This window comes from Halyomorpha halys, unplaced genomic scaffold (genome assembly GCF_000696795.3).
Source record: "Halyomorpha halys isolate HHAL.00 unplaced genomic scaffold, Hhal_1.1 Scaffold145.1, whole genome shotgun sequence".
NCBI classification, from domain to species: domain Eukaryota; kingdom Metazoa; phylum Arthropoda; class Insecta; order Hemiptera; family Pentatomidae; genus Halyomorpha; species Halyomorpha halys.
The window spans coordinates 1,429,948-1,447,808 of record NW_027115461.1 but is presented as its reverse complement, the minus strand read 5'-3'; the positions used below and the strand labels follow the sequence as shown (position 1 = coordinate 1,447,808).

General features: G+C 25.0%; 1 protein-coding gene across 14 annotated transcripts in view; it reads right to left on the bottom strand.

The window, feature by feature from the left end:
- Klc (kinesin light chain) overlaps window positions 1–17,861 on the bottom strand; it is a 166,950-nt gene that overhangs the window by 23,182 nt on the left and 125,907 nt on the right. For 5 of the 14 annotated variants that reach the window (XM_014417028.3, XM_014417024.3, XM_014417026.3 and 2 more), the window contains 2 exons: window positions 16,833–16,877; window positions 4,825–5,311 (listed from right to left, as the gene is read on the bottom strand). The exons of 6 other annotated variants lie outside the window; for them this stretch is intronic. In XM_014417028.3, the coding sequence (XP_014272514.1) occupies window positions 5,183–5,311; window positions 16,833–16,877 (174 nt within the window). In that variant the 3' untranslated portion in view covers window positions 4,825–5,182. Of the gene's footprint in view, window positions 1–4,824; window positions 5,312–16,832; window positions 16,878–17,861 lie in introns of those variants that run through there. 3 more of the 14 variants (XM_014417029.3, XM_067052497.1, XM_014417030.2) reach the window with 2 other exon arrangements.

The following is a 17,861-nucleotide window of genomic DNA, read 5'->3' as shown; positions in this document are numbered from 1 at the left end:
CACAATGAGACTTAAAATATTAATTGGTTTTAGTAATGTAGTTAGCAAGATGAAGTTCCTTCTACTTCAGCAACACCATATATTCCTCGATATCTACTGGTTAGACAAATCTTAATAAGAGTGAAATATACTTTAATATTACAGCTACATTACTAATGAGGATATTATTAAGATGTGCGAGGGATGTGAAAGGATAATTGCAGGTCATGCTAAAGCTCTTGGATGCATGCAGCGAGCCAGAGATCGAAATGCTTAATAAAATGAATCAGAGAAAGAAAATTACCTCTAAATCACAGATTTAACTTTATTTATAACTGCATTTCAAGTAACAACAATATGTATAGTATATAAAATAGATTTTTAAAAACCAATCTGTCAAATTATATAATTGAGTAAAAACATTAAAAGCACTACTTAATCTGATGAAAAAAACAAAACAAAAAAAAAAAACTTTGTAATAAAATGCACAGTACTATCAATAGAAAACCTTTCTACAATTTATAATTTTGAACTAATTATTTCTATAATAACATAAAACAATAATAAAAAATATAAATAGCAAAAAATGAAACCTGTATGTATATAAATATGTATATCATTCCAACTATAAAATGTAAACAAAACTAAAAAAAAAAAAGTGCACAACATAAAATACAATTAATTATAAATAAAATATTTTTAAAAGCATAAAATTGGTCATTTGGCAGTAATTGGAAATTTTTATAATCTCAATGCTACCCAAAAAAAATCTCTTTTCCAGAGTTGGTTACAAAATCAAAATTAATTATTGTTTTAAATACAAAAATATATTTTGTTACTATAAATCATTTGAAATTCCCATAAGCTATGTGTCTCATAAGTTACATAAACAGCTGAATTGTAAGTCATACCCTGGAAATTTAATCATGTTAAAATTAGAAGAATATTCATCCTCATAAGTTTACAAAAATCTGAAAATAAATTAAACCAATAAAAATATAACGGACAAATAGCTGATGCCACTACCATCGATATTTCTAAGAATATTAAAAAATGATATAGTGAGCTTGTGAAAACAAACCATTACAAAATATCATAAACTTACTGCACCATCAGATAAGTAGTGATAGACTAAGGGCTTTTCATAAATAAGGAAGCAAACAATTTTAAAGTACTGAGATTTAGCGAATGACTTTATGACACCAAAATTAATAATTCATTTAATGATTATAATTTTCAAACTGTGGTTTAAAAAAATATTGATATAATTATTTTTTCTATTTGGAATGGATTATTATATCGCTATTACTTATAAATTTCTTTGAATATATTATTTCAAAGTAAAGGAGAATGCAAGACATTGGTTAAAAATGAAAAAAATAGAATCAGGGAAATTTAATATGAACTTTCTTTAAAGAGATTCTTAAATAAATAAGTCCTCAATAAATAATTATTCACAAATTTTTAAATCATTTTTTTCTAAAACGATTTTAAAAAAAAAAGAAAAAAAACTATCAACACCCATAAACCTTAAATCGAGTAGACAAATGACTATGCTTCCGGGTTAACTATATTCTTATAATGGTCGATTGCACAATAATTTTCTAAAAATGATACTATTACCCATAAAATATTCACTTTTTTGTTCATATAATAGTATAGAAAATTTTTGTATCATTATGAACCCATTAGAAACATTTCCCTCCGTACAACTTATTTTCAAACTAAACCATCTTGTAACGAATAAAATATTGATTAGAATTAATCGAAAGCACAAAGTTCTGATATAAATTTAAAATGCCTCATTGTAAAAATAATTTTTCAACTTCTAAAGAACCCTTGAGTTAATGTGTATTAATTTTAAAATTTGTATATCAAATTATTTTAAAATATTTTTAATCAGTTAACATTTCGAACAAAACATTTGATACAGATCATTAAGGGAATTATAGCAGCTTAAGATAAGTTATTATCCAAGAACCAGACAAAAAATTATAAATAAATAAATTTGTTTGAAACATCTCTTGAAGAGTGAAGTTAAATGTAATCAGCTGATCTAGTTCTAAATAGTTAACATGATTTGATTGAAACATTACCTCATTTAATTTTTAAAAAATAACATTATATACTTTTTAAACTGTGAATGAACCCTAACTCCGAAATTATTTGGATACTACACTGAAGAGACAACCTGGCATTTCTCATTATTTCATCTGAACCTACAACTATTTTAGATTTTAATCAACTTTGGTTTAGTTGACAATTATTAAAAATTTTTCAAGAAAATATAAATTTAAATTTCTGCATCATTAATAACTAATCGGATAAGGGATGTTTAATAGTATTCCGAGAAAATACTCCTATCCCTTGGGCTGCTAATACCAACCCAATATTTTTTTTATTGTTTCCGACTACACCACTTTTTCATTATTTTAAATCTTACTCAGTTATTACAGTACAGGTTATAACAGGTTGTAGGTTATATACTATTTTTGTTAATGATTTAGAATAAATTTAAATTAGAGTTTTTATATATATTTTTTTTTAATTTGAAGAATATATCTTTTATATTTAGAAAAAAAAAAAAGAAATAATGCATTTACTTTTTTCTTTCATAATAAAAGTTAAAATTTAGTTTCAGTCCTTGAAATAGATCACATCGATAAGAATATTAACAAGAATAATTACCACCCATAATGCAATATTGAGATAAAGTAAAAAAAAAAAAATCAAAATAAACAAGAATAATCATTTCCCTTAGTAACATTACAACAAATATCCATATTAAATAAATAAAATATAATTACCAATAATGTATAATTACTCACATAATCAACCAATAGGAGAACACAGTAATGAATCATTTTGTTCACAATCAACGTTACAGCAATTTAAAAAATATATATATAACATACAAAAAAATTATTTTATTAAACTAATAGGAAAGACTATTACTACAAAAAAAAAAAAATCAAAAAACAGCCGCTACTCTCACAATTTTCTTAATATTACAACAAGATAATGAAACAATCATCAACAATAACTAGAGATAAGTAAGTTCAGAAAAAAAAAAAACACAAGTTAAAAACCATGTTCGTTCGCTAAGTTAACAAAGAGAACAACTGGCATTTATTGTTATTTTATCTGAACATACGACTCTTATTAAATCAAATTTGATTTTTAAAATATTACTACACAAAAAAATTTGCTCTACGATTTTAAATAAAGTTAAACAGTTTCAATTTATGTACAAGCTTGAGTTACATGGCATAAATTAACTAGGAAAATTTTAAGTCTTATTTACACATGTAACAATTAAAAATACAATTTACAACAAAACAATTTAAATTAATTGGGAACACATTTGGAAGAACTTGTTCAGATTTATTTTGAAAGAGAAAATAAAAAAGAAAAATAATTACAAAAAATAATAAATACTAGCTAATTAGTTTCTACCAACTACAACTACTAATTACTACTATTAAATTATAATTTACATAAAAAAAAATAAAAAAGCAAATAAATTGTCAATTGTGATGGAGTTTTTAGTCAGGTTAAGTTTTAAATAATATCAGAAGTACCTCACACCCATATATGAAATTAATATTAAATAAAACTGAACAGGATTCGATAAAAATTTACTTGTAGTGCATAACAACAAATTCCTTTATTTTTATTATTAAAAAACTGGTTAGAGTGAAATCGAGCAAGGATAAAAAAAAAAATTCAAAATAGTAAAAATTTCTTGTCGTGAGATGTGATCTTTTAAAAAATAAAGTTATGATTTCAATGACTCATTGTCGTAGAAAATCATTTAACAAACAGCAAATATACAACAGCTATAAAAATATTTATAATTTTTTTTTAAATAAAGATATAATTTATTATGATTGTTATTATACGTGTTAACTTTTTATTAAGACTTTATAAAGATAAAAATGAAATTTCTTTGATTAATGTTATATAATTAAGGTATTAGTATTAAAGGTTAAAGGCAGAGTTGGGCAAAATTAGCTATAGTTGACACTAACAGCTAAAATTGTCATGGATACGATATTTATTTATCAATGGTTCATTCATGAATAAGGGTCGTATCCATGGCGATTTTAGCTATTAGTTTCAACTGCAGCTAATTTTTGCCTATCTCTGGTTAGAAGACTTGGGCAAATGGTTAATAGTCGAGGAGTTTTTAATACAAATATATCATATTTAAGGTACGTTAGTTTGATAAGTTGATAGTTGTTTGTTAAAGGATTTTCCTAACTAATGGCCTATAGGAACCTATATATACAGTATCTATCTTGAATGAAGAAAGTTAAATACCAGATATACATACGGTTTGTTTTATTTTTTTGAAATTCTTTTATATGCATATATTTTAATTAATCAAATTAAATAACAAGGGGTTTGGGCTCTTTAACCAAAAAATTTCTATTTTTTTTTTTTAGATGACTTCAATCATATCAGTAAAAAAAAAAAAAATTTAAACAGAATTGTAATTATACAAAATCTAATTTAATATAAGAACCAATGTCAGAAAAGAACTTTTCATAATTTATTATGCTAAGCAAATATTTTTATTTTGGACAAATGGTTGATTAATAGTTGAAACGCCATCTTAATAGAGAAAAATATTTGATTAAAAGACCTGCTTAATTTTCAATACGATTAGATAAAATAAAATAATATTACCATTCACTACTTTCCCAAATGATTCAACATTAAAAATTAATCTAAAACATAACAATAACATTGTATATATATTTGAAATTCTCCCTTTAATGTTCGGAAAAAGATAAAAAAATAAAAATTTTTGCTAGATATTTGTCAGAATAAAATTTAAGAATAGTTTCATATTTCAAAGAAAATGAATAATAAACATAAATCATTATAAGTGGCAGAAGTGTTTTCCCTTAAAACCATAAAACTAAATGGTTAAAAAAATATTAATAACCTGACTAAGAGATCCAACACAACAGAACAAATATAATAAAAGTTGTTCGAACATAAAACTGTAACAATTTAATTCTTAGGAACTATTTTAAAAGGCATTTTACTAACGAAGCCAACTATAAAATAGGCTTCAAATATACTTGATATAATTTATTTCTATATGAGTTGATCGTGTACACATTGCTTTATCAGCTGATTAACAGAAACCAGAGGAGGCAGACCTAGAAATATCTTTTGACAAACAGCTGTTCTACGAGTGAAGGCCGAGAGCGGTGAAAAGTTTACTTTTCAAAGAGCCGTGCTTTGTCGGATCTATGAGGCTTTGCTGGCTAGAGGCCGGAGACGGCGATCCCCCATCTAGATATTCTACTCCGAGTCTCTACAAAACCAAACCAAACCAAATTTTCTTCCATATTCTGAATCTTGACGATTCTCTATCAAATATCCTTTTAAATTTGAAAAAGAAAATTCTGTTTATAATATATAATAACCAGGAGAAAAATTGGGGTAAAAGTATGAAAAATAAATCGGATTGATTCAACACGATTAGTATTTAAAAATAAAAAAATTGATTTGCAAAGGAAGAACTCATTCAAGATTCCGATCAATAAGAAATGTAATGGATTACTAATGGTGTAGATACAAATAGTGAACAGATTATAATTAATAATTTATTTGCAAAAGAGTAAATAAAAATTAAACTAAAGTTTATTCAAAGAACAATTTTTACTTTATATATAATCTTTTCACTTTCTTGAGACTAGTTTTTATTGTTTAAATAAATTAATTAATAACTAAGTTAAGTCTCAAAACAGTCTTAATTACTTCTTAATTTAAAAATACAAGATTTCAGCCAGTTCAGCCTGTCTTGAAGGACAATCTTAAATGTAAATTTACAACTCATATCTAATTATTTAAAAACTAATATTACACTATTATCACTTTCTTATCAACACACATAAGAAAGTGATAGTACTGTAAAGTCCTTCTGTAATTAAATTTTTTAAAAAATTAATGACCAGAGCAGAATAGACTGCAACAAGTTTTTAAATAATTAGATATGAGGTGTAAATTTATATTTAAAATCGTCCTTGAGGGTGGCCGGGTTGGCCGAAACTATGAAAGAAGTTTTTTGAGACTTAATTTGAATAATAATTAATTTATTTAAAGAAAAATTGTTATCTAACATCTGTTTAAAAATTTGCATTGAAAAATCTTTTTAAATTAAAAAATAATTTAAAACAGTAATCCCTTAATTTTAAAAATAAAAATTATTTCAAAACAGTTATACCTTAATTCTAAAAATAAAAACTATGCAATAACTGTAATTGTGAAATTTATGTTTAAAAAAATTTAATAATAATTCAAATCCTGATTATAATTTTTGGGGCATTATTTTTTTGATGAATTTAAATGAGTTCAAGATTTCAATAAATAAGAAATGTGATACATTATTAATGAATGATCCTGATAAAACTATTAAAAATATTATAATTCAATTTTTAGTTAATTAATTAATTAAGATCTAAAAAGAAGATAGAAATAAAAATAAAGATATTTTACCAGTCAACATATCACCACTTCAGTAAACATGAGGACAGAAAGATAACAAGAAATAAACGGAAACCAGAAATATTACATCTCACATTAACTTGTAAGATATTGAGTATGAGTTATTATTACTCATTTTGATAACCTATTGAACATCAAGGATCATTTTTTGTGTTACAATATTCCAAAAACTCCTAAGTAATGTTGTAAACATGAATTTTCCACATTTAAAAATATATATAGTAATTAATTAATGTTTTGATTCAAAACTAAATTATATTTAGTGAATAATTTTATTTTACTGAATATTTAATTTAAGATTAAAGGGAATAAGCTCTTTCATTTTTCTATAATTTTTAAAATTACGATATTTTTAATGTTGGGAATTTCTATAATTTATTCTGTTATGTTTATATTTTATTTATTGGTTAATTTTAATTTTTATTAGGAATTATTAGTAAATTTTCATTTAGTAGTAGATTTTATAATTAATATATAATAATTCGGAAAATTCTAGAGGGGCAGAGGCGACATATATGCCAAGCAGCATACGTTCTCTCCCGAAATCTTGTAGGAGGAAAAAGCAAATCAGTAAATAAAATATTTCTGTTCCTGGAAGTAGTGTCGAACTCTGAACAACTGGGATGAAGATAAAATTATCAGAACTGAGAGAAATCATTTCAAAGTAGTCTATTAAAATATACAAGAAACCATGTCCTCCGACGACAGAGAAAGGACAAGGCAGAATAATAGTTCAATGTTAGGTTTTTACTACAGAATATTAAAATTTTTATAAATTTAGCAATAAAACTTCAATTGATCAAATGAGTAAATTTATGAAATAATTAATATTATAATGATAACCATTAATAATGTATCTCATTCATTAACAAATCTTTACGAGTTCTATTAAGACTTCCATAAGTGATCATAAAGCTAAACACCTTAAATTCACTATCTTATTTACTTTTATTAAAAATAATAATAATAAGGAAAATGAACCAGATTTTTTATTTAAATTAAAATGGCTCACTCAATTATTGTTAAAGCAAGAAATGGTCAACAAAATATAAGAGTTTTTTTTTGTTATAAACCATATATCATCTCACATAAATTTGAAATTAGAGATCAGAAAGCAATAAAATTATAAACAGGCAGATTAAAAATTTTAATTCAAATCACAATAATCAAAAATTAATGCTAAATAATTAAATGGAATTTAAATTTATAATTAAATTAAATTTAATTTATAATTTACTGTAGAAAATTATAAGAATTTTTTTTTTTGGAAATATATATTCTTCAATGTCCACAAATACATATAAACCAAATTTTATTACAATCCCTTACTTGGTCCTAAAGTTTTACTATGTAATATCACGATTCCAATGTGAACGTTTTCATGAAAAAGTGACATTAAGTTTTCTAAAATTTCCCCAAAGTACTAAGTACAAAGAGTTAAAGTGTTATGAATTGCTTTAAAAGAGTTATCTTTGCAGTTCCCAGATGCGCGTGCGTATAGATATATGAAATATGCATTATTTCTGGCTATTATACTGATCTAAAGTGGTATTATCCCTGATTTTGACAGTAATACTTCCTTGGTTGTATCCTATTCCAATCCCTAAGAAATAATAAACCTTCCTATATCACCGAACCTCTTACCTAACATTCTCCGATCCACTTCTTTAACACCAGAACCAATCAATATTTACACTCTTTATCACACAGAACTGCTTCCTTAAATAAATCTTTTCTTGTCCGTTCCTTCTCCTTTTGGAGTTTATTCCCTATTTCTATCCATAATGCCTCTCCTTTAACTTCCTTCAAACATCAGATATTTCTTCACCTTCTTAAATCCCAATCTTTATCTTCTAATCAAATGTAAAATTCATATATTATACAATCTGATCATTTGAAATTCCAAAGTGATCTTTTATGTTCATTTTTTGTTCTCAGAATGAAGTTAATAATTAGTTAACTAAATAATTTAACGTTAATGTTGGAAGAGTTTTCCTAAAACCTCAATATTTTATCCCTTCAAGTCAATCCCCTTAATTCTACAATGGTTGGCTGTTTTACCACTATATCCTCTGCAACAAAATCAATACTTTTCCTGAATTTTCACAGATTTTATATCATTATTAATTCATAATTTCATTCTGAAATTAGGTATTTAAAATAATGTTGATCTTTGTAAATTATTTTAATCAACCTAGTCAACAAATGTTCCACTCTTTTTGCTAAATTCTACGAAAACATTAACCCATTTGAAATGTTGATATTTCAAAATCAATTTCTTCTTTCTTTTCATTTATATGATTCTCAATTATACGTAAGATCATTTATTAATGGTAGAGGACATTGTTTTAATCCAAAATACATGATAGTGTGTTTTTCTAAACAGAACTTAATCTACCAAATAAAATCTTTCCTATTATAGACCTTTGACAAACTGAAGATAGAATCATTGTGACTTATTCCTAATACTGGCTTTCATATTTCAGGTTTAGTTCATTCTTGTAATACTTAAAATATGATAACTGATGCTAATATCACTTTTTTCTATATTCTATACGATAAATATAGAAATCAGTATCAATTTTCATGGTAATAAAAAACATTTATCCTTCTATTTGATTTGCAAAAATATCATGTTTTCACACAATTATTTCAAGTTTACACATTGCATTAGCTTTCATGGGTACGAAGTTGTCATGACAACGATTGCGAACACATACCAACACAAGCTTATTATTATATATTACTGCTGAGTTCCTTTGGTTTGTTATGTGATATTTAAAAATATGAAGTCTTCCTTACTTAACTTTATATTTTGTTTCTTTATTTAAGTATTTTACTTACATTTTTCATTAATTTTTTTCATTAATTTAACTTACTTAGTTTTAAATTATTATTATTATATTAAAATAATTATATTTCTTTTCGATTATATAACTTTACATTTTCAATTCATTAATTCTGTTACTTTACTTACATATTTAATTACCTATATATTTCCCACTTATTTTATAACTTTATTTTAAATAATTTTCATATTGTACATATATTTACTTACATAGATTTTCATATATATTTTATTATTTATTCTTTCCTCTTACTTAATTTCAATATTACTCTTCTCATACACCCTTTATCTTCTTATAATACTTAAACTATTTATGTCTTTCAACACTATTTATGTATCCATAATGTTAGTTATTTTCTTATATTATTCTGTATATCCTTTTATTCATTTGTTATCTTGTTATTTGTTCTTAGCCCTGATGAAGGCCTGAAATTCAGGCCGAAACATTGGCACTAATAAATAGGTTTTTACTTATTTATGTTCTTAACTGACCACAACCCCAATCATCTTCTCATATATACTATCCACGGTCAACAATCTACTCACCGTTATAAAGTCTTCCTGAATGAACAGTTGATCTAACACGTTCAAATCAACAAACTCTTCAGCTTTAAATATTATAAGAGGGATTATCAAGTAAATGTATTTTAATTTCATATAAATGTGAATTTACAATATAATTTAAAACAATTCAACCTAGTACATTATGAGAGTGAATTTAAGGCAGATTAATTTTACATGGTTCATTTTCCTTATACATATATAACGTCAGCAAAATATTTTAATTCCAATAATAGCTAATATTAGAATTAAAACACTTTATAAATAAATTAATAAAAACAAAATAATATAACTAAATGCAAGAACTAACCATTTGCTTTTGCAATAACTTCCTCTAACAGCAGAAAGTCTACTTATAGTCTAGAGGCAGAGATGGACAAACATTAGTTCTAGTTGAGACTAATAGCTAAAATTGCCATGAATACAATATTTACTTATCAATGGTTCATTCATGAATACAGGCCATATCCATGGCAACTTAAGCTATTAGTTTTAACTATAGCTAATTTTTGCCCATCTCTGCCTAGAGGTAAGTGGTTTTAGTTCCAAATATTCAAGCCATTTCAAAGCCATTACATTTATTTATTTATCTACCCAAATAAAATAATTTGCAACCTATGTAACTCTAAATTTAATACATGGTGTGAAAATGTATAGTATCACATCTTCATAAAATGTAATCAGGATTTAATTTTTTAAAAATTCAACAAAAAAATGTAAAAAACAAAAAAACAACAAATTTTTCCCCTCAAAAATTAATTTAATAAAACAGTTCAAATAGTTATAACTAAGTACAGTTAATAATCAACAAAGTTAGTAAGGAATCGTTAGCAAGACAAAATAAAACTCAAAAACGGTTAGTTTGTTGTAAGCAATGGTATGTGCACTCCTTATACAAGTAAAATTGTTGAATGCAGGCTGGTGATCAACAATAAACCTAAATTGGCACTTAGTACATCTGTACTCTCATACTTCTAATCCTCAACTCTGTTGTAATAAGTGTTTTTATTTCAGTAAACGAAGTGACTTGACGAGATATAACAGAAATTACAGAATATTACATAAAAACGCAAGTTATTATAAATGGTGGTGATTTATATAATACATAATTCAATGAAGAATGTAATATTGAAATATGCACCTCATTTTTAAAATTGAAATTTTGAAAATAAAAATCAGATTGTTTTATCAATATCAATAATTATTTTTATGGTTTCTTATCAAATGATTCGATAAGTTAGATGTATCAGGAACTTTTGAATTCCTTTTGGTACATCACAAGGTAAGATTTTCAATTTCACTTCACATTTAAGATTAAAGGATTAGACACATTGGTGTGTTTCCAAGGCAAGAGATAGCACCACTATAAATAAACTGATAAGAACCTGCATTGATAATGAGCCAGTATGCTGCTGCACATTGCAAACCCATATTCAACAGTTTTACTCTTTTATTAGTTGTTAAAAAGCAACATAAGAGTTTTATAATAGGACAGAATATTTTCCATTTTTTTTTTTTAAACAATTGATAATCGACTATTTAACTTAATATTAAATTTTGAAATATCTGAATGGCAGTCACTTTATTGATTAAATTTGTAGAATAATAATACAATTAAAATAAATAAACCAACGCCACTAGGATTAACAGCCTTCAAAACATTGAACTTAGTATTAAGTAGTCGAAGCCACTGCCATTACTATAATCATTCAAGTGTATCAGAGAAATGTTTATAGAGTCAATATGATTTTTTGATAATAATTTATTTATATTTATGAACCATTTAAAGAATAAATTAAAATTTTTTCTAAGTAAATTTGTTAATTTTTAAGGCAAAATTATTTTATCAATATTAATTAATAAAACAAAACGTTCAAGATTTCAGGTAAAATGCAATCTTCAGGAACAAAATTTAAATTACATATAATAGTACATACAGACTCAAACTTCTGATGTAGGTACTTAGAAGTTTGAGTCTAAGAAGTATGTACTATAATGTGTAGTTTAAATTTTTGTTCCTGAAGATGACATTTTACCAAAACATCGAATATTTTGTTAATATTGGAAAAATTATTTTTCCTTTATAATTAAAAATATTTGGATCTATACTAACAAATAAATATACATCTTAACAATGAAGATAAATATTTGATATGCCAGAGATTTCATTGGTTGCAGATGTTGTCTAAGATATGATATCATACTAAAAACCTATCTATATCGCAATCTCAACTCTTCATATTTGTTATGTTTGTTATGGTATAAATAAGGCTCAGTTTAAAAGCACTAAATCAAGATAGAAGATAATTCCAATAATAAATATTGATAAAGAGTTTATACACTGTAATGAAATATTTTCCCTAGTTTTTCCTATGTGTATTAACTTTAAAAAACCACAAAGTATTACAAAATACTAGCTAAAAATTAACACTGAAAAAGACATAACCTCAACCCTGTAATTCACTTTTGAATATATATAATATTTTGTTTTCATAACTAATTTGACAGGCAGCAATGTTCCTGAATTTGAAGAAACAAGATATGTTATAGTAATGAAAGAAAACTTAGTCGAAGAATATATGACATTTTATATTATAAGTAGTTATTAAGGTGACTAATTTTCCTCCTTTAGAGAGGACAGTCCTTCATTTGTAGGTTCTGTTCTTACACCATAAGCGTCCTTGTTTTCGATATTTTAAAAGTAAATTGTTAATCTCTGCATTCAGAGATACCATGTCAAAATACCTGCGTCATGTAACAATATAGTTCAGACCATTAGACCATGGAACTAATGTAGCAGTTCAAGGAGTTTTTTTTCTATTGTAATGATTTTTGGATAACTCAGAAATCAAGATTTAAAGTTGGTACTCAAGCAACAGCACTTACTGTAAAATTCAATATGCAGGATATTTCATGCTCTGAAATTTCCAATATATTGTTAAAAAATGATATATATTAATTCAATGGAAAATATTTATTTAATTAAACAATTAAAAGGGATGTAATCATAATTATTGTATTTTTGTTTGAATTAATAAAATATTTAATTTATTTATGATGTACTTTTTTTATCATCCTTCTTTATAAACAAATATTCATTCAATGGAAAAATAATTATTTAATTCACTACAATTTATTTAATTGTTCGTTCTCATTTTCATTGTAAAAAAAATTTGGTCACCTTATTATTTATGATTGAATATGAAATTATTTATATTATAAAAATAAGAATTAAGGTATGAGATAGCTAAACAGAACAAAAATAATACAAGATATTTCTATTGCTGCTTCTCAACTTCAATCTCTTTTTGGAAGGAAACCTGATGAAATAAATCTACTTATATATAATCCCCAAGAGCATAACTTGAAGATTCATTGCGTGATATTTTACTCTGTACTTCCAGAAAGTATTGATTGTTACTTGTTTATTATGCTCTTGTAGTTATGATCTCCTAAAAAAGCAATACCACCCAAAAAATTGGTTGCCATCTTATAGGAAATTCATTTTAGAATCCGAAAACAGCGACAGAAGTTGAAAAATCTTCAATGACGAGAAAGATACTAAATATTTATGCACTTGCATTAGAATACAATAGCTATACAAATTATATTAAATACATATAATTTTTTATCATATTATATAAAACCAGAATTAAATTATAATACAATACTTATCTTTAATCCAGAAAAAGTAAAATTAATATTTCCTTATACAGGAATATAACATTAATTTTCTCTCAAATTCTCCTTAATGCCAATCGATGTAAAATATAAATATTTTTTAATTCAAATAAAACAAAAATACATTTAAAAATTAATTCTGTCCTCTCTAAATAACTCATAGCCTATAAGATGATTTTATCAAAATGAAATTTTGGATAATTGATAGTCCATTCAGCCAAATAAAGAAAAGAAATAGAATTCGAATAATTTTCTAATTTATACAAAAATTTGACTATTTTTAAATTGATAAGAAATTATAGAAAAAAGAATCAAGCAGTTTATCTATTGAAGAGGTTTGCTCTCGTAGGTTTAATTCAAATAAGGTACTAAACTTGTCCTAATCATAATTCTTTTGAAGTATTATATGAAACTTTACTTGAATAACCGTTACTACCATAAGATTCAAGAAAAATAAAATCTACAGAAACTTCCTACTAGTACAATTTTGTAAAATTTTAATTTTTTTTTACAATACTTGTAAAGAAGCCTAGATGCAATGAGAGGTGACTAGTAAAGGTTAGGTTAGGTGACCAGCCTTAACTGTTAAGAGAATGGCTAAATAGGTTAAAGGTTAACTCACAACTATTCCTATAACGTTTCAAGAGGACATTTTTTTATTTTTTTTATTAATAGAAAACTGAAGTATTTATCACAATTTTCTTAACTTCTAATACATTATTAAATACAACTATTCTGAGCATGCCTTCATGATCCTTTGGGAGAAATTATATCACAACTAACAGGTAGTTTGAAGTTGTCAATTATTTTATGACAATCCTTTTTTTTTTTTATCATAACGAAATATGATACTGAAAACTACTAATGCAAAAAAAAAAAAAATCTGATATAAACCAATATTAGGACTTTAGATACATTTTAAAAAGCTATTATAATACAATGATATCCCAATTAAACAAAATATTTAAGACCAAACTTTTCAAATTAAGTGAAAATTTATTCTTAAATTGAACTAGAATTATATAATAATGAGATTATAGAAAAAAAGTTAGTAATTATTTAATATCACTCCAACAAAAAAGGCTGGAACAATTACTTCTGGACAAGACTGTACTTTGATTAGTGTATAGGTTAGTTTATAATATTAACCACCTATCAAGAAGGAAAATTTCTTTCCTGCTTTAGTTTTTAGATTAAAATACATGACATTTTATGGCAGTAGTTTTCATGACGTTTAGTTCTTCTAATTTATAAACGACAATATTTAATAGATCTTGCATTTTTATAATCGATATAACGCATGTACCCTTGAATTTTTTTCAACAATGAAACATTATTGTCTCAAAATCTTCAGTATTGAATATTTTTTTTCCCCGGCAAAAGTGCACCACGGCCACAGAGGGCCTATAGTACGCCATCCCTCCTCTGCTCAAAGCAGGCCAGATGACTTTACGAAACTAGATATCATACATGGGAGTTTTTTTTTTTTTTGCAGGAGCCCATTGGTTATTTAATATTAGAGATATTACAAAATAAAAATATTTGATATATATTTATAGCATCATTGGACTCTATAACCAGAAACTCTATAAATGAAGCATTTATTTTATATTTACTTAACAGGTAATATAAATTTTAACATTTTATTTTTTAATTAATTTTGCAAAAAGAACTTATATACACATTACCTATATTGTGTATACATATTTTGTATGTAGCTACAATTCTATAATTTTTTGAGGGAAGAGAATATAAAATAAACTATAGAGAAAAATTCACTTTTGAATGGGCGGGAAATTCATTTTTAAAAGAATATTTAGGAATCAGTCACCTTCACCACCTTTCAGGTACCTTTGGGTTATAGACATACAGTCTGGACAAGATATTGAAATAATTGTTCCCGCCTTTTTGGGGAGAGTTAAAGAAAATAATTTAAAAAAATTTATATTGCTTATTTTATTAAGTATTTCTAAACATAACTATATTAATGGACAAAATGGATGATTAGAGAGCGGAACTCTGCCTAGTACAGTAGTAGAAATCAAGAGTTAGGTAGAACTAGTTTCGCAGAAGTACGAAACCTCATAAAAATATTCTGGATTGTGAGGAGACAAATGTAAATTATGTGTATGAGTTGCCGGGAGCCGACAATCACAATCGTGAGATCTTAGAGATCAAACATCTGAGTTTTTTTTTTTTTTTTTTTTTTTTTTTTTTTTTTTTTTTTTTTTTTTACTGTTTGTTACTCATCAATTATTTAAAAAAAAATTAATGATTTTTTTGTTAAAAGCCTAAAGTTGTTTAAAAAAATAATAGAAGGGCGCCATTTTTATAGCTCTTTTCAACATAAAAAAATATACCCGAGTTTCAGTTTCCGATCTAGACCAGTTTAGGGTTACCAAAAATTGGATTATCGGGACAACACTATACTAATACTGTGAAGAATGACATTCAGGAATTGGAATTCACTTCTTGTCATGCTCTAATTTTCAATTAAGAGAGAATACAAAAGAAACGAATGGATTAATTTATAAATCATTGTTGTTCATAACCTTCTTTTGTTTCTCTATATGAACAAAAAAACACTCGATACATCTCTGAATACTAGCTAATAATTAAACCTTCTGTGTAGTATAGTTTATAGGTTTGTAGAAAGGAATAATAATTGATAAAATTATAACAGCAGCATAAATCTTAATATATTTTCCTGATTTGATTTGTCATTAATAATTAAAAGGGAATTATGTAACAAGATATTTTCATAATTTTTTAAACTCGCTCAGACTAACAAGACAAGTCATATACTCAATATTTTATACAATTTAGTATTCAATTTTTTAAGAAATATATACACTTCAAATATTAAATTTATACATTTTTAGTAAAGAACAATAATCATTTATGGTCCTAGCAAATTTTTTATAAAAGAAAACAGTACCTCGTTACCTAGAGACTTCATTATGAACGAACACAGTTAACTGCCATTCAACCTTGAGAAATTTAAAATAAAAAATGCAATATAAAAAAAAAAGAAAAGAAAAACAGGGAAGTGCCATGGTCAGGGATGCATCAACAGAGCATGCATAACTCCTCATGCTTCAACATAATTACGGAATGCATAAATAAATTACTAATAAAACAAAAAAAAGGTTTCAGTAGAATGAGTAATTGCAACAACAGAACATCAACTTTAAATTACGTCCAATTATCATACATAAAAACCAAATAATTAAAATACCTCATATGGACTACTGCTTCTCTTTAGAGCTACAGATTTATACATCTAGATCATTTCACAAGCCAATAAGATCAGTTCGATTCAGCATGAAAGATAAAAAAAAAACACCTTATTTAGCAATCATCTTAATATTTCAAAATCAAGAATCATCAAAAAGACAATATCCCACTAAAACATGCTATCATGCCTAGAAGTAAGTTCAATAAAAAAAAAAAAAAAAAAAAAAAAAAAAAAAAAAAAAAAAAAAAAAAAAAGAGAGAGATAGTATAGCACAAAAACATTTCCAATTATTATTTCAATCGTTAGATAAATCAATATCTTAGACAAATCAATATCTTTAAATAATGGATATGTGTATTGTAATGAAATTTATAATTGAAAAATAAATCTAAATAAATTTTGTTTTAATTACTTATACAGTATGTGGATTTGTTTTGTATTGTATGAAGGAATTGATATCATATTGAATTTCAATTATTCTATCCATTTTATGTTTGATATTTAGGATCAAAATATCTTGGTGTACTGTTTTAATCATGAAAAACACAATTTGTTGATAACAATTCATAAAACTTACATGATTATTATTAATTTGATGATTTTTTTAAACATATTTTTAAGGATATTCTGGAGTATAAGAAATAGGAAACTCTTCATTAAATATTGATTAATGATTCAATATGAAATTAATTTGGATTGGATATTTTTTTCTTTTCTTTATAGTTTTTACTATTATTGTTATTTGTCCAAACCAGGAAGCACCTGCTTTGTTGACCAATTTTTAAAACTATGCTTGCAACTTAGTCTTTGTTGCATGTGTATTTTATTTAAAGTAAGAATAAATAAATAAATAAAAATCCTAAAGGAAACTTTGATTTTCTTATTTGATAACCTTAATCAAAATTAATTAAAAAATAAAATAATATATAAATTTTTTCGTTTCTATAATTTACATTATTTTCTTCATTCTTAATGTCTATGATCCCACCAATCATCATCAAATTCAGTTGAGTAGTTTGGAAAAAATTA